Consider the following 17985-nt stretch of genomic DNA (forward strand, 5'->3'; position numbering starts at 1 on the left):
GGCTAACATCTTTATCTCCCGTTAGTTTATCATCCACCCACCAAAGCATTGAGCAGAGGAAGGGCAAAGAGGGAAGGGAAGCGGCACTCGGACGTCCCTCGACGTTTTGTGTTTTTTCCCCTGCGAGAAGAAACAGAAGAGACAGCAGAGGAGACGGCGAGCGGTGTGAGGAGGGCGGCTTCAAGGAGCCTCGAGGGCGGATGGAGGATGCTAGGGAAGGTGGTGAAGGGGAGTGATGATGAGGAAATGGAAGAGAGCAAAGCAGGTTAGCGGACATGTCGGCGTCCTCTTCATGCTCCACCTGGAGGAAGGGGGGGGACAAAAAAAGCCCTCACAAACATCCCACATGTCACTTTACGCTAACCCAACTCCAGCCTGCGACGTTCCTGGGGAATAATAACAATGCACATTAGGACGATGTGTGTCAGATGACTGTTAGGTTTTTTTTACCTGCGGGCTGTTTGCAACACCTGCACACCTGCCTGACTTTCCTACGCCTGTTATGACGCTCTATTATGTCTCCTAACCACGCAGGTGCGTGCTAATAATAGCGTGAGCTGTCATTGGTGGTGTGTTCCAGGCCTGGCAATTATTCGGACTCGGGGGCCAAATTTAGAGAAAAAATGTGCCTTGGGGGGCCGGTTTAGTACAAAACCTCACAATAATTTCTGATTGAATACTAAACACGTTATGACGGATCGCCTTAAAAAAATGGAATAGAATTTGACATTTTTTTACAGAATGAGACACTCAGAATGTACATGACAATAAAGAATGTTACAATATTAACTATGAAGGATAAAACACTGAATATTGACAACATATGAACCTCACTAGATAGATGACCATAATAACTAATTAGATGACCATAGTAACTAATTAAATGACCATAGTAACTCCTTAGATGACCATAAAAACTAATTATATTACCCAAGTAGATAATTAGACGACCATAGCAACTCATTAGATTACCATATTAAGTAATTAGAGGACCATAGTAACTAATTAGATGACCCCCAAAAAATTTGATGACCACAGTAACAAATTAAATGGACATTTTAACTAATTAGAAGACCATATTAACTAATTAGATGACCATAATAAATAATTAGAATTACCATAGTAACAAATTAGACGACCATAGTAACTAATGAGATGACCAAAGTAACTAACTTGATGACCATAGTTAATAATTGGATAGCCATATTAACTAATTAGAAGACCATAGCAACTAGTTGAATGACCATAGCAACTAATTAGATGACCATAGTAATTAATTAGATTACCATAGTAACTAATTAAAAGACCATAGCAACTAGTTGAATGACAATAGCAACTAATTAGATGACCATATTAACTAATTAGATGACCATAGTAACTAATATTATTACCATATTAACTAGTTAAATGAGCATAGTAACTCATTAGATGAGCATAGTAAGTAATTAGATAACCTTAGTAGCTATTTAGATGACCAAAGTAGTAAATGATGCAAAGACTTAGGCTTAAATGATGTAAAGACTTAGTATAGTTGAAGACTTGGGGTGATTAAAAAGGTTGTGTGCACATCATCATGGCAGCTACCCTTTACATCTTAAACATCATCATGGCAGCTACCCTTTACATCTTAAACATCATCATGGCAGCTACCCTTTACATCTTAAACATCATCATGGCAGCTACCCTTTACATCTTAAACATCATCATGGCAGCTACCCTTTACATCTTAAACATCATCATGGCAGCTACCCTTTACATCTTAAACATCATCATGACAGCTACACTTTACATCTTAAACATCATCATGGCAGCTACCCTTTACATCTTAAACATCATCATGGCAGCTACCCTTTACATCTTAAACATCATCATGGCAGCTACCCTTTACATCTTAAACATCATCATGGCAGCTACCCTTTACATCTTAAACATCATCATGGCAGCTACACTTTACATCTTAAACATCATCATGGCAGCTACACTTTACATCTTAAACATCATCATGGCAGCTACACTTTACATCTTAAACATCATCATGGCAGCTACCCTTTACATCTTAAACATCATCATGGCAGCTACACTTTACATCTTAAACATCATCATGGCAGCTACCCTTTACATCTTAAACATCATCATGGCAGCTACACTTTACATCTTAAACATCATCATGGCAGCTACACTTTACATCTTAAACATCATCATGGCAGCTACACTTTACATCTTAAACATCATCATGGCAGCTACACTTTACATCTTAAACATCATCATGGCAGCTACACTTTACATCTTAAACATCATCATGGCAGCTACCCTTTACATCTTAAACATCATCATGGCAGCTACCCTTTACATCTTAAACAACATCATGGCAGCTACACTTTGCATCTTAAACATCATCATGGCAGCTACACTTTACATCTTAAACATCATCATGTCAGCTACGCTTTACATCTTAAACATCATCATGGCAGCTACCCTTTACATCTTAAACATCATCATGGCAGCTACACTTTACATCTTAAACATCATCATGGCAGCTACACTTTACATCTTAAACATCATCATGGCAGCTACACTTTACATCTTAAACATCATCATGGCAGCTACCCTTTACATCTTAAACATCATCATGGCAGCTACACTTTACATCTTAAACATCATCATGGCAGCTACACTTTACATCTTAAACATCATCATGGCAGCTACACTTTACATCTTAAACATCATCATGGCAGCTACCCTTTACATCTTAAACAACATCATGGCAGCTACACTTTGCATCTTAAACATCATCATGGCAGCTACACTTTACATCTTAAACATCATCATGTCAGCTACGCTTTACATCTTAAACATCATCATGGCAGCTACCCTTTACATCTTAAACATCATCATGGCAGCTACACTTTACATCTTAAACATCATCATGGCAGCTACACTTTACATCTTAAACATCATCATGGCAGCTACACTTTACATCTTAAACATCATCATGGCAGCTACCCTTTACATCTTAAACATCATCATGGCAGCTACACTTTACATCTTAAACATCATCATGGCAGCTACACTTTACATCTTAAACATCATCATGGCAGCTACACTTTACATCTTAAACATCATCATGGCAGCTACCCTTTACATCTTAAACATCATCATGGCAGCTACCCTTTACATCTTAAACATCATCATGGCAGCTACCCTTTACATCTTAAACATCATCATGGCAGCTACACTTTACATCTTAAACATCATCATGGCAGCTACCCTTTACATCTTAAACATCATCATGGCAGCTACACTTTACATCTTAAACATCATCATGGCAGCTACACTTTACATCTTAAACATCATCATGGCAGCTACACTTTACATCTTAAACATCATCATGGCAGCTACACTTTACATCTTAAACATCATCATGGCAGCTACACTTTACATCTTAAACATCATCATGGCAGCTACCCTTTACATCTTAAACATCATCATGGCAGCTACCCTTTACATCTTAAACAACATCATGGCAGCTACACTTTGCATCTTAAACATCATCATGGCAGCTACACTTTGCATCTTAAACATCATCATGGCAGCTACACTTTACATCTTAAACATCATCATGTCAGCTACCCTTTATATCTTAAACATCATCATGGCAGCTACACTTTACATCTTAAACATCATCATGGCAACTACACTTTACATCTTAAACATCATCATGGCAGCTACACTTTACATCTTAAACATCATCATGGCAGCTACCCTTTACATCTTAAACATCATCATGGCAGCTACCCTTTACATCTTAAACAACATCATGGCAGCTACACTTTGCATCTTAAACATCATCATGGCAGCTACACTTTACATCTTAAACATCATCATGTCAGCTACGCTTTACATCTTAAACATCATCATGGCAGCTACCCTTTACATCTTAAACATCATCATGGCAGCTACACTTTACATCTTAAACATCATCATGGCAGCTACACTTTACATCTTAAACATCATCATGGCAGCTACACTTTACATCTTAAACATCATCATGGCAGCTACCCTTTACATCTTAAACATCATCATGGCAGCTACACTTTACATCTTAAACATCATCATGGCAGCTACACTTTACATCTTAAACATCATCATGGCAGCTACACTTTACATCTTAAACATCATCATGGCAGCTACCCTTTACATCTTAAACATCATCATGGCAGCTACCCTTTACATCTTAAACATCATCATGGCAGCTACCCTTTACATCTTAAACATCATCATGGCAGCTACACTTTACATCTTAAACATCATCATGGCAGCTACCCTTTACATCTTAAACATCATCATGGCAGCTACACTTTACATCTTAAACATCATCATGGCAGCTACACTTTACATCTTAAACATCATCATGGCAGCTACACTTTACATCTTAAACATCATCATGGCAGCTACACTTTACATCTTAAACATCATCATGGCAGCTACACTTTACATCTTAAACATCATCATGGCAGCTACCCTTTACATCTTAAACATCATCATGGCAGCTACCCTTTACATCTTAAACAACATCATGGCAGCTACACTTTGCATCTTAAACATCATCATGGCAGCTACACTTTGCATCTTAAACATCATCATGGCAGCTACACTTTACATCTTAAACTTCATCATGTCAGCTACCCTTTATATCTTAAACATCATCATGGCAGCTACACTTTACATCTTAAACATCATCATGGCAGCTACACTTTACATCTTAAACATCATCATGGCAGCTACACTTTACATCTTAAACATCATCATGGCAGCTACACTTTACATCTTAAACATCATCATGGCAGCTACACTTTACATCTTAAACATCATCATGGCAGCTACACTTTACATCTTAAACATCATCATGGCAGCTACACTTTACATCTTAAACATCATCATGGCAGCTACACTTTACATCTTAAACATCATCATGGCAGCTACACTTTACATCTTAAACATCATCATGGCAGCTACCCTTTACATCTTAAACATCATCATGGCAGCTACACTTTACATCTTAAACATCATCATGGCAGCTACCCTTTACATCTTAAACATCATCATGGCAGCTACACTTTACATCTTAAACATCATCATGGCAGCTACACTTTACATCTTAAACATCATCATGGCAGCTACCCTTTACATCTTAAACATCATCATGGCAGCTACACTTTACATCTTAAACATCATCATGGCAGCTACACTTTACATCTTAAACATCATCATGGCAGCTACACTTTACATCTTAAACATCATCATGGCAGCTACCCTTTACATCTTAAACATCATCATGGCAGCTACACTTTACATCTTAAACATCATCATGGCAGCTACCCTTTACATCTTAAACATCATCATGGCAGCTACCCTTTACATGTTAAACACCGAAACAGAAATGATTTGGGAATGTCGGGCGGGCCAGATTGAAAAGGGTGGTGTGGCCCCAGAGTCATAACTTGCCCAGCTCTTGTGTATTCTATCATAACAACAACATGACGGAAAATGATTGGTTTCATCTTTTGGACTATTTTGTGTTCGGTGGGTGTGCACACCCCGCCTTCACATGGTGGTGAGGCCAGTTGACGGACACCTGCATTACATACAATCAGTAATTGTTCATAAAAATGAAGACGTGTTCCTCTCAACCACTAATAGTAACATAAACTTGTACTTTTTATATTTTTCTTTTAAAAAATGTAACTTTGATCAAGTTGCAAACAGCCTCTGTAAAAGTCACACCCTGCTAACAACCTGCAACGTCATCTGCAGAGGACATTTTGTTCTTCTTCATGTTTTAAGTGATATCAAACTCAAGGCCCGGGGGCCAGAAGGGGCCCGACACGTCATTTTACGTGACCCGCGTTGACCTGAAAAAATTGTTCGTCACCTTATATTAATATTAATCAAAATTGTAACAAATATCAAATTATCCTATATTATCCTACTTTACAATGTTTTTGTGAAAATATAAATACTTGCTTAACTTAAGATTTCAAAACAAGTCAACCACAAAATGTTAGTAAAACTATATATATATATATTTATATATATATATATAGTTTTAGTAACATTATATATATATATATATATATATATATATATATTCCTCTCTCTCAAGGTTTTAATAGCATATAACTGTAAATTAAAAAAGTACAAATAGTTTCTGTTGAGTGAGCTGCCAGTTTTTTACAGAAAAATCTACGTTTTTTTTTGCTGTGTTAATGTAAATGGAATTAAAGCAGAATAAAAAAAATGGCAGATCAGTTGGCAGAATTAAAAAGAAAAACTTAACAGTGGGTGTGAGTTTTGCCCTTATGTGGGCCTACCGAGGATGTCGTAGTGGTTTGTGTTGTGGTTTGTGCAGCCCTTTGAGACACTAGTGATTCAGGGCTATATAAGTAAACATTGATTGATACTGATTTTGTATTTACATTAATGTTGAAAAAAAAAAAACATTGTAAAATTTGCAGTAAAAAGAAACCCCGTCTGTTTTTGTTTTCCATTTCCTGGATAACTTTATGCTGTTAAAAAAAAAAAAAAGACAAAAAACCTACTGTATATTTGAAGAACAATTCTGGTGACTGTCAGTTTTTACTGTAAAATCTACAGATATTTTTGATGAAAACAATATTTATCATCCAATTGCATGAGGACAAAAAAATGCTATTAGTTGTTCCAATTGGCCCTCTGACTGCAGCCAGAACTGGGATGTGGCCCTCAATGAAAACCACTTTGACATCCTCTCTGAAGTCAAGAGTTAAACGTTCAAGAAAAATAGCCCAAATATGCAAAACCCAAATGTCCACTGCAGAGGACGCCCAGGAGGATGTAGAGCTGTGCTACTCACCTCAGTGTACTATCACAGATCAGTACACACGCCCTGAGAAAAAACTATGATCCATTTACAACAAATACTGTATATTTGTTCATAAATGTATGGCAGCGATGTATAGTGGAAGGCAGGACAATTAAATATCCCTCCAATAATCCAATCATTTCTTTGGAGTGGTCCCTCGCCACATCACATTTTACTCTGCTGAACATTTTAGATTAAAAAAATGAAATCAGATGCCATGTATTGTTTTCCTAAATTAAGCATTTTAAGCTAAATGTACTAAATATATCACTAAAGTAGTACAATTGGCCACTAGATGAGACCAAAACCAATCAGAGTGTATGTATGTATATATATATATATATATATATATATATATATATACATATATGTGTGTGTATTTATATATGTATATATATGTGTGTATATATATAATATATATATATACATATATATGTATATATATGTATATATATATATATATATACATATATATAACATATATACACACATATACATGTATATATGTATATATATATATAATATATATACACACACACATATATATATATATACACACACATATATACTTATATATATATACATATACATATACTGTATTGTATATATATACTGTACTGTGTGTATATATATATATATATATATATATATATATATATATATATATATATATATATATATATATATATATATATATATATATATATATATATATATATATATATAAATAAATGCAGTACAGACCAATAGTTTGGACACACCTTCTCCTCATTCAATGTGTTTTCTTTATTTCCATGACTATTTACATTGTAGATAGTCACATCAAAACTATGAATGAACACATGTGCAGTTATGTACTTAACACAAACATGTTTTGTATTCTAATTTCTTCAAAATAGCCACCCTTTGCTCATATTACTGCTTTGCACACTCGCGGCATTCTCTTCATGAAGTGAAAACCCTTCAAGTGACTACCTCTTCAAGCTCATGAAGAGAATGCTAAGAGTGTGCAAAGCATTAACCCGAGCAAGGGGTGGCTATTTTGAAGAAACTAGAACAAAAAACATGTTTTTGTTAAGTACGTAACTCCACATGTGTTTATTCATTGTTTTGATGCGTGTAAATAGTCATGGAAATAAAGAAAACATAAAATGAGAAGGTGCGTGTCGATGGGAGAAATGTTGTTTCATATTGTGGATATTTATGTGTGTGAAAGAGAGAGAGAAGACGGCCAAAATGTGACGTCTGCGAGGACATGACCACAGTCAGTAGAGGGGGACTTGGGGGGTCTCACAGGCCAGGGAAGAGGTGGAGTGTACAGGTTTAGCGGCAATAACAAAAAAGGGGGTAATTTGGATCTCGGTACTCACTGTAAGGAACACACTCATACTGGATCTCCAAGTACTTGTAAGTTCCCGGGCACGGGTCTGGAAAGACGTCAGAGCCGGCCACCACCACACACTGGGTGCGGTTGTTGCACCTGGAAGACAGAGAAGGGGGCAAAGCAAGCAAGTGTTATAATTACTAGAGATGTCCGACAATATCAGACTGCAGATATTATTGTCTGATAAATATGCAACATTTTATATTATGTTTTTATTTACCATATTTACATATGGTGACATCTAAAATGGCTCTAATGAAGCAAGAGAAATATTTAAAGTTTCTTCTGCCAAGAAAGTATTTTATGTGTCTGTTTATTCAAATACATATGTTTGTAAAACCTGTCTAAAATACTGCAGTTTTTGGGTATATTCAACAATACTGTGATGAAGATGATAAAAGGGGATATTGTGCTCACATTAATACTGATCTGAACTGTTGATGCTGTGCAGATATCAGGTGACTTGAGGTATAAAAGTCAGGTTACTTCACGGTGTGGGAAGGGAATGTGTTCATAACCCCGGGAGCAGCTGTGGTCACCTTGTGAATATTGCACAAGGTACCTTGAGGGCCACTTTCATTTCAAACCCAAACAGGGTCTCTCTCTCTCGGTCTGGGGGTCATTTACTTGAAAAACCTGGCAGATCCCTACAGTAAAGTGTTTCTAGACCAAGTAAATATTACTGTTAACGTAGATCTGTGGGCATCACGGAGTTGGGTTTTGGAAACCTTTAGCAGTTTTCGGCAGCATAAAACTGTTCTGAAACTCGCCTGTAGATGTAAGCTTTACAGGTGCCATGTTTGTGCAAATAAATGTTGTGTTGTTATTATTTTCCTTGCTTAATATGATTATTGTATTGAATGTCAACTCAAGCTGTGACCAGTAACCCATCTCGAAATGTACTGAGTGTGTAAAATACTTAAGTCAGACTCCAACCTGCGTGTGTGTGTGTGTGTGTGTGTGTGTGTGTGTGTGTGTGTGTGTGCGCTTGTATTTCTAGCCTTCTTGAGACATGAAGAAGGAAAAGTATCTTCCATACGAGGAGGTGTGAACAAGTGATGACATAAATCGGTGCCTATAGTGTCGATTTTAAAAGGTCAACATATGAAATAACAAGGTCAACATATGAAATAACAAGTGTGTGTAAGGAATTGAAACGCACCCCCTTGGGCCGAAATTAATTAAAATAAATACATATATATGTAGACATGTTACAAAAACCAAAAACAAACTAAATGTAGTTTTTTTTTCACAATGTGTCGACTTTTTTCTTATAAAATTGGGAACAATTTCTCATATTCTTTCTGTTTCTGTAGTGTTGCAATATTTTCTCATAATATGATTACGTTTCTTTGTAAAATTATTACGTTTTTTGTAAAACTATTACTTTTTACTGCAAAAATGGTGACATTTGTCATATAAAATTCTGACTTTTATCAAAATATTGCCAATTTCTTTTGTTGTTCTTGTAAAACATTTTTCAGTAAATTAATTAAAATAAATATATAAATAAATATATATAGACATGCTGTATTAACTTGAAGTAAATAATGAAGATTAAAACCAGTTACAAAAACCAATTTTTTACAATGTGTCGACTTTTTTCTTATAAAATTTGGAACAATTCCTCATTCTTTCTCTTTCTGTAGTATTGCATTTTTTTTCTCATGATATTATTACGTTTCTATGTAAAATTATTACGTTTTTTTACTGCAAAAATGGTGACATTTGTCATATAAAATTCAGACTTTTATCAAAATATTGCCAATTCATTTTGTTGTTTTTGTAAAACGTGTTTACTTGTCATAAATTTGCCAAGTAAAATTCAGACTATTATTATAATATTGGAAAAATTTGAAGTAAAGAATGAAGATTAAAACCAGTTACAAAAACCAAAAACAAACTAAATGTAGTCTTTTTTTTCCACAACGTGTTGACTTTTTTCTTATAAAAATGGGAACAATTTCTCAAATTCTTTCTTTTTCTGTAGTATTGCGATATTTTCTCATAATATTATTACAGTTTTATGTAAAAATGATTACGTTTTTTTGTAAAATTATTACTTTTTACTGCAAAAATTGAAAAACTTTTTTACTTGTCATAAATTTGCCAAGTAAAATTCCGATTATTATTATAATATTGGGAATTTTTTTAAGTTTTCCTATAAAATTAATTGTGACTTTTTTGAGTAAAATTTCGACTATTTTACAAGATTTTCCTAATTTTAAGCTTTCCTTGTAAAATTGCGACGGTTATTGAGTAAAATTCCAATTTTTATCATAATATTGCACAAATGTTCAGTTTTTCTTGAAAAATGTTGACTTGCGTTGAGTAAAATTTCCTCTTTTATCATAATACTAACAAAATTCAAAGTTTTTCTTGTGAAAACGTGACCTTTTTTTGTAAAATTCTGACTCTTTTTTTCACAACAAACTTTTTTATATTTGCATAGTTTGTATATATTTTTCATGTTGTAAATACACATCTTTATATATCTAGAAAGGCTGCTCCTAAAGAGGGAGGCATTTTTCTCAGCTCTCAAGAAGGTAGCAAATACAAGTGTGTGTGTGTGTGTGTGTGTGTGTGTGTGTGTGTGTGTGTGTGTGTGTGTGCTTGTATCTCTAGCCTTCTGAGACATGTAGAAGGAAAAGTATCTTCCATATGAGGAGGTGTGAACAAGTGATGACATAAATCATGGTCCCAATAGTGTCGCTTTTAGAAGGTCAACATATGAAATAACAAGTGTGTGTAAGAAATTGAATTGCACCCCTTTGGGCCAAGATTAATTAAAATAAATAAATATATATATATATATATATAGACATGCTGTATTAACTTGAAGTAAATAATGAAGATTAAAACCAGTTAAAAAAACCAAAAACAAACTAAATGTAGTCTTTTTTTTCACAATGTCGACTTTTTTCTTATAAAATTGGGAAACATTTCTCATATTCTTTCTGTTTCTGTAGTATTGCAATATTTTCTCATAATATTATTACAGTTTTATGTAAAAATTCTTATGTTTTTTTGAAACATTATTACTTTTTACTGCAAACTTTTTTACTTGTCATTAATTTGCCAAGTAAAATTCCGATTATTATTATAATATTGGAATTTTTTTAAAGTTTTCCTTTAAAATTGTGACTTTTTCGAGTAAAATTTCGACTATTTTTCAAGATTTTCATCATTTTAAACTTTCCTTGTAAAATTGCGACGGTTATTGAGTAAAATTCCAAATTTCAATCACAATATTGCAAAAATGTTTAGTTTTTCTTAAAAATGTTGACTTGCGTTGAGTAAAATTTCCTCTTTTCTCATAATACTAACAAAATTCAAAGTTTTTCTTGTGAAAACGTGACCTTTTTTTGTAAAATTCTGACTCTTTTTTTCACAACAAACTTTTTTATATTTGCATAGTATGTATATATTATTCATGTTGTAAATACACATCTTTATATATCTAGAAAGGCTGCTCCTAAAGAGGGAGGCATTTTTCTCAGGTCTCAAAAGGTAACAAATACAAGTGTGTGTGTGTGTGTGTGTGTGTGTGTGTGTGTGTGTGTGTGCTTGTAGTTCTAGCCTTCTTGAGAGATGAAGAAGGAAAAGTATCTTCCATATGAGGAGTTGTGAACAAGTGATGACATAAATCATGGTCCCAATAGTGTCGCTTTTAGAAGGTCAACATATGAAATAACAAGTGTGTGTAAGAAATTGAATTGCACCCCTTTGGGCCGAAATTAATTAAAATAAATTAATATATATAGACATGCTGTATTAACTTGAAGTAAATATTGAGATTAAAACCAGTTACAAAAACCAAAAACAAACTAAATGTAGTCTTTTTTTCACAATGTGTCGACTTTTTTCTTATAAAATTGGGAAAAATTTCTCATATTCTTTCTTTTTCTGTAGTATTGCAATATTTCCTCATGATATTATTACGTTTCTATGTAAAATTATTGACTTTTTAATGCAAAAATGGTGACGTTTGTCATATAAAATTCAGACTTTTATCAAAATATTGCCAATTCATTTTGTTGTTCTTGTAAAACGTGTTTACTTGTCATAAATTTGCCAAGTAAAATTCAGACTATTATTATAATATTGGAAACATTTGAAGTAAATAATGAAGATTAAAACCAGTTACAAAAACCAAAAACAAACTAAATGTAGTCTTTTTTTCACAATGTGTCGACTTTTTTCTTATAAAAATGGGAACAATTTCTCAAATTCTTTCTTTTTCTGTAGTATTGCGATACTTTCTCATAATATTATTACAGTTTTATGTAAAAATGATTACGTTTTTTTGTAAAATTATTGCTTTTTTACTGCAAAAATTGTAAAACTTTTTTACTTGTCATAAATTTGCCAAGTAAAATTCCGATTGTTATTATAATATTGGAAATTTTTTGAAGTTTTCCTATAAAATTAATTGTGACTTTTTCGAGTAAATTTGACTATTTTTCAAGATTTTCATCATTTTAAGCTTTCCTTGTAAAATTGCGACGGTTATTGAGTAAAATTCCAAATTTCAATCACAACATTGCACAAATGTTCAGTTTTTCTTGAAAAATGTTGACTTGCGTTGAGTAAAATTTCCTCTTTTCTCATAATGCTAACAACATTCAAAGTTTTTCTTGTGAAAAATGACCTTTTTCTTGTATTCTGACTCTTTTTTTCACAACAAGCTTTTTTATATTTGCATAGTATGTATATATTATTCATGTTGTAAATACACATCTTTATATATCTAGAAAGACCTAAAGAGGGAGGCATTTTTCTCAGGTCTCAAGAAGGTACGAAATACAAGTGTGTGTGTGTGTGTGTGTGTGTGTGTGTGTGTGTGTGCGTGTGTGTGCGTGTGTGTGTGTGCTTGTATTTCTAGCCTTCTTGAGAGATGAAGAAGGAAAAGTATCTTCCATATGAGGAGGTGTGAACAAGTGATGACATAAATCATGGTCCCAATAGTGTCGCTTTTAGAAGGTCAACATATGAAATAACAAGTGTGTGTAAGAAATTGAATTGCACCCTTTTGGGCCGAAATTAATTAAAATAAATAAATATATATATATAGACATGCTGTATTAACTTGAAGTAAATAATGAAGATTAAAACCATAAATGTAGTCTTTTTTTCACAATGTGTCGACTTTTTTCTTATAAAATTGGGAACAATTTCTCATATTCTTTCTGTTTCTGTAGTATTGCAATATTTTCTCATAATATTATTACAGTTTTATGAAAAAAATAATTACTTTTTTTGTAAAATTATTACTTTTTACTGCAAACATTGTAAAACTTTTTTACTTGTCATAAATTTGCCAGGTAAAATTCCGATTATTATTATAATATTGGGAATTTTTTAAAGTTTTCCTATAAAATTAATTGTGACTTTTTTGAGTAAAATTTCGACTATTTTACAAGATTTTCCTAATTTTAAGCTTTCCTTGTAAAATTGCGTTGGTTATTGAGTAAAATTCCAATTTTTATCATAATATTGGACAAATGTTCAGTTTTTCTTGAAAAATGTTGACTTGTGTTGAATAAAATTTCCTCTTTTATCATAATACTAACAAAATTCCATTTTTTTCTTGTGAAAAATGACCTTTTTCTTGTATTCTGACTCTTTTTTTCACAACAAGCTTTTTTATATTTGCATAGTATGTATATATTATTCATGTTGTAAATACACATCTTTATATATCTAGAAAGACCTAAAGAGGGAGGCATTTTTCTCAGCTCTCAAGAAGGTACGAAATACAAGTGTGTGTGTGTGTGTGTGTGTGTGTGTGTGTGTGTGTGTGTGTGTGCTTGTATTTCTAGCCTTCTTGAGACATGAAGGAAAATTATCTTCCTTATGAGGAGGTGTGAACAAGTGATGACATAAATCATGGTCCCGATAGTGTCGCTTTTAGAAGGTCAACATATGAAATAACAAGTGTGTGTAAGAAATTGAAATGCGCCCCTTTGGGCCGAAATTAATTAAAATAAGTAAATAAATAAATAAATATATATATAGACATGCTTTATTAAATCTAAGTAAATAATGAAGATTAAAACCAGTAACAAAAACAAAAAACTAACTTAATGTAGTCTTTTTTTTTCACAATGTGTCAACTTTTTTCTTATAAAATAGGGAACAATTTCTCATGTCCTTTCTGTTTCTGTAGTATTGCAATATTTCCTCATAATATTATTACATTTCTGTGTAAAATTATTACGTTTTTTTGTAAAATTATTACTTTTTACTGCAAAAATGGTGACATTTGTCATATAAAATTCAGACTTTTATCAAAATATTGCCAATATCTTTTGTTGTTCTTGTAAAACTTTTTTACTTGTCATAAATTTGCCAAGTAAAATTCAGATTATTATTATAATATTGGAATTTTTTTAAAGTTTTCCTATAAAATTGACTTTTGTCGGGTAAAATTTCGACTATTTTTTAAGATTTTCATCATTTTAAGCGTTCCTTGTAAAATTGCGACGGTTATTGAGTAAAATTTCCTCTTTTCTCATAATACTAACAAAATTCAAAGTTTTTCTTGTGAAAACGTGACCTTTTTTTGTAAAACTCTGACTCTTTTTTTCACAACAAACTTTTTTATATTTGCATAGTATGTATATATTATTCATGTTGTAAATACACATCTTTATATATCTAGAAAGGCTGCTCCTAAAGAGGGAGGCATTTTTCTCAGGTATCAAGAAGGTAGCAAATACGTGTGTGTGTGTGTGTGTGTGTGTGTGTGTGTGTGAGCGTGGGGCAAATAAAGGACTGCTTAACATGTTGGAGAGTGAGAGTGAAGGTCTAAGAGGCAACACGGGAGAGATGCAGGATCCTGGGAGTTGCGTGAGAAGGCATGCAGTGATGTGCTTTTACACGGCGAGCTTGTGTGCATATGAATGTATTCTCCCCGCTGCACGCGGCCGGCAGTGTTTGCGCTCGTCCTTCCATCTTCTCTCACCTCTAATTGCTCCCCCTCGCCATCCCCCAGGAGAGCGAGGAGCCGCTCCCTACGTCAGGCGCGCCTGTCCTCCGTTTCCCTGCCGCCTCCCCTCGGGTGGCGCTGTCACATGATCTAGTCTAGTGTGAAATTACTTCCTCTGCTTGTGTTGCTGCCATCTTTTGGAGCGGGGCTACTCAACTCAACAGTTCCTGCGCCCGAGTCCTCAGAAGGCGAAGGGCCCGGGGTCCCGCTTTCACAATGAATGAATAAAGGCATGAATTACTGAAGCGCTATCTTAACGCCGGCCGAAGATCTCGTACACCACAGGAGAACTCTGCGGTGTTCGGGAATCAATTGCAAGAACATTACACAGGGATCCTCCACGATAGACCTGGGCAAAATATGGCCCGCGGGCCTCGTGTGGAGCATTAATACAAACCCTGTTTCCATATGAGTTGGGAAATTGTGTTAGATGTAAATATAAACAGAATACAATGATTTGCAAATCCTTTTCAAGCCATATTCAGTTGAATATGCTACAAAGACAACATATTTGATGTTCAAACTCATAAACTGAATTATTATTTGCAAAAAAAAAACAAACTTAGAATTTCATGGCTGCAAAACGTGCCAAAGTAGTTGGGAAAGGGCATGTTCACCACTGTGTTACATCACCTTTTCTTTTAACAACACTCAATAAACGTTTGGGAACTGAGGAAACTAATTGTTGAAGCTTTGAAAGTGGAATTCTTTCCCATTCTTGTTTTATGTAGAGCTTCAGTCTTTCAACAGTCCGGGGTCTCCGCTGTCCTATTTTACGCTTCATAATGCACCACACATTTTCCATGGGAGACAGGTCTGGACTGCAGGCGGGCCAGGAAAGTACCCGCACTCTTTTAGTTTAAAGCCACGCTGTTGTAACACGTGCTGAATGTGGCTTGGCATTGTCTTGCTGAAATAAGCAGGGGCGTCCATGAAAAAGACAGTGTTTAGATGGCAGCATATGTTGTTCCAAAACCTGTATGTACCTTTCAGCATTAATGGTGCCTTCACAGATGTGTAAGTTACCCATGCCTTGGGCACTAATGCACCCCCATACCATCACACATGCTGGCTTTTCAACTTTGCGTCGATAACAGTCTGGATTGTTCCCTTCCCTTTTGGTCCGGATGACACAATGTTGAATATTTTCAAAAACGATTTGAAATGTGGACTCTTCAGACCACTGAACACTTTTCCACTTTGCATCAGTCCATCTTAGATGATCTCGGGCCCAGAGAAGCTGGCAGCGTTTCTGGATGTTGTTGATAAATGGCTTTTGTTTGGCATAGCAGAGCTTTAACTTGCACTTACGGATGTAGCAAAAAAATATATTTAGTGACAGTGATTTTCTGAAGTGTTCCTGAGCCCATGTGGTGATATCCTTTAGAGATTGATGTTGGTTTTTGATACGGTGCCATCTGAGGGATGGAAGGTCACGGTCATTCAATGTTGGTTTCCGGCCATGCCGCTTACGTGGAGTGATTTCTCCAGATTCTCTGAACCTTTTGATGATATTATGGAGCGTAGATGTTGAAATCCCTCAATTTCTTGCAATGTCACTTTGAGAAAGGTTGTTCTTAAACTGTTTGACTATTTGCTCACACAGTTGTGGACAAAGGGGTGTACCTCGCCCCATCCTTTCTTGTGAAAGACTGAGCATTTTTTGGGAAGCTGTTTTTATAGCCAATCATGGCACCCACCTGTTCCCAATTAGCCTGCACACCTGTGGGATGTTCCAAATAAGTGTTTGATGAGCATTCCTCAACTTTATCAGTATTTATTGCCACCTTTCCCAACTTCTTTGTCATGTGGTGCAGGCATCAAATTCTAAAGTTAATGATTATTTGCACAACATTTTTTTTATGAGTTTGAACATCAAATATGTTGTCTTTGTAGCATATTCAACTGAATATGGCTTGAAAAGGATTTGCAAATCATTGTATTCTGTTTATATTTACATCTAACACAATTTCACTACTACGGGGCGGCATGGCGTAGTGGGTAGAGCGGCCGTGCCAGAAACCTGAGGGTTGCAGGTTCGCTTCCCACATATTGACATCAAAGTTGCTGCCGCTGTGTCCTTGGGCAGGACACTTCACCCTTTGCCCCCGGTGCCGCTCACACCGGTGAATGAATGATGAATGAATGATTGGTGGTGGTCGGAGGCGCAAACTGGCAGCCACTCCTCCGTCAGTCTACCCCAGGGCAGCTGTGGCTACAGATGTAGCTTACCACCACCATCGTGTGAATGAATGATGGGTTCCCACTTCTTTGTGAGCGCTTTGAGTATATAACAATAGAAAAGCGCGATATAAATCTAATCCATTATTATTATTATTATTATATGGAAACTGGCTTTGTAATATTATTATTATCATTGTTATTATTAATGTGTGTTTATATTATTTGTATTACTTTATTACTGTGTGCCTAATGAAGAGGCCACTGACTGGAGTTATATTATTATTATTATTATTATTATTATTATTACAGTGTGCCTAATGAAGAGGCCAGTAACTATGGAGTTATATTATTATTACTATTAATGTGTGGTTATATTATTATTATTACAGTGTGCCTACTGAAGAGACCACTGAATATGGAGTTATATTCGTATTATTATTATTATAAATGTGTAGTTGTATCATTATTACAGTGTGCCTAATGAAGAGGCCAGTGACTATGGAGTTATATTATTATTATTATTAT

At 34.6% G+C, this 17985-nt stretch overlaps 1 protein-coding gene across 6 annotated transcripts in view; it reads right to left on the bottom strand.

Annotated features, from left to right (window-relative positions):
• The window catches only part of adgrl1a (adhesion G protein-coupled receptor L1a), a 502860-nt gene that overhangs the window by 192092 nt on the left and 292783 nt on the right, over positions 1 to 17985 (bottom strand). For all 6 annotated transcript variants that reach the window (XM_061905195.1, XM_061905196.1, XM_061905201.1 and 3 more), the window contains one exon: positions 8272 to 8381. In XM_061905195.1, the coding sequence (XP_061761179.1) occupies positions 8272 to 8381 (110 nt within the window). The remainder of the gene's footprint in view (positions 1 to 8271; positions 8382 to 17985) is intronic.

Source organism: Nerophis ophidion, linkage group LG07 (assembly GCF_033978795.1).
Source record: "Nerophis ophidion isolate RoL-2023_Sa linkage group LG07, RoL_Noph_v1.0, whole genome shotgun sequence".
In the NCBI taxonomy this organism is placed as follows: domain Eukaryota; kingdom Metazoa; phylum Chordata; class Actinopteri; order Syngnathiformes; family Syngnathidae; genus Nerophis; species Nerophis ophidion.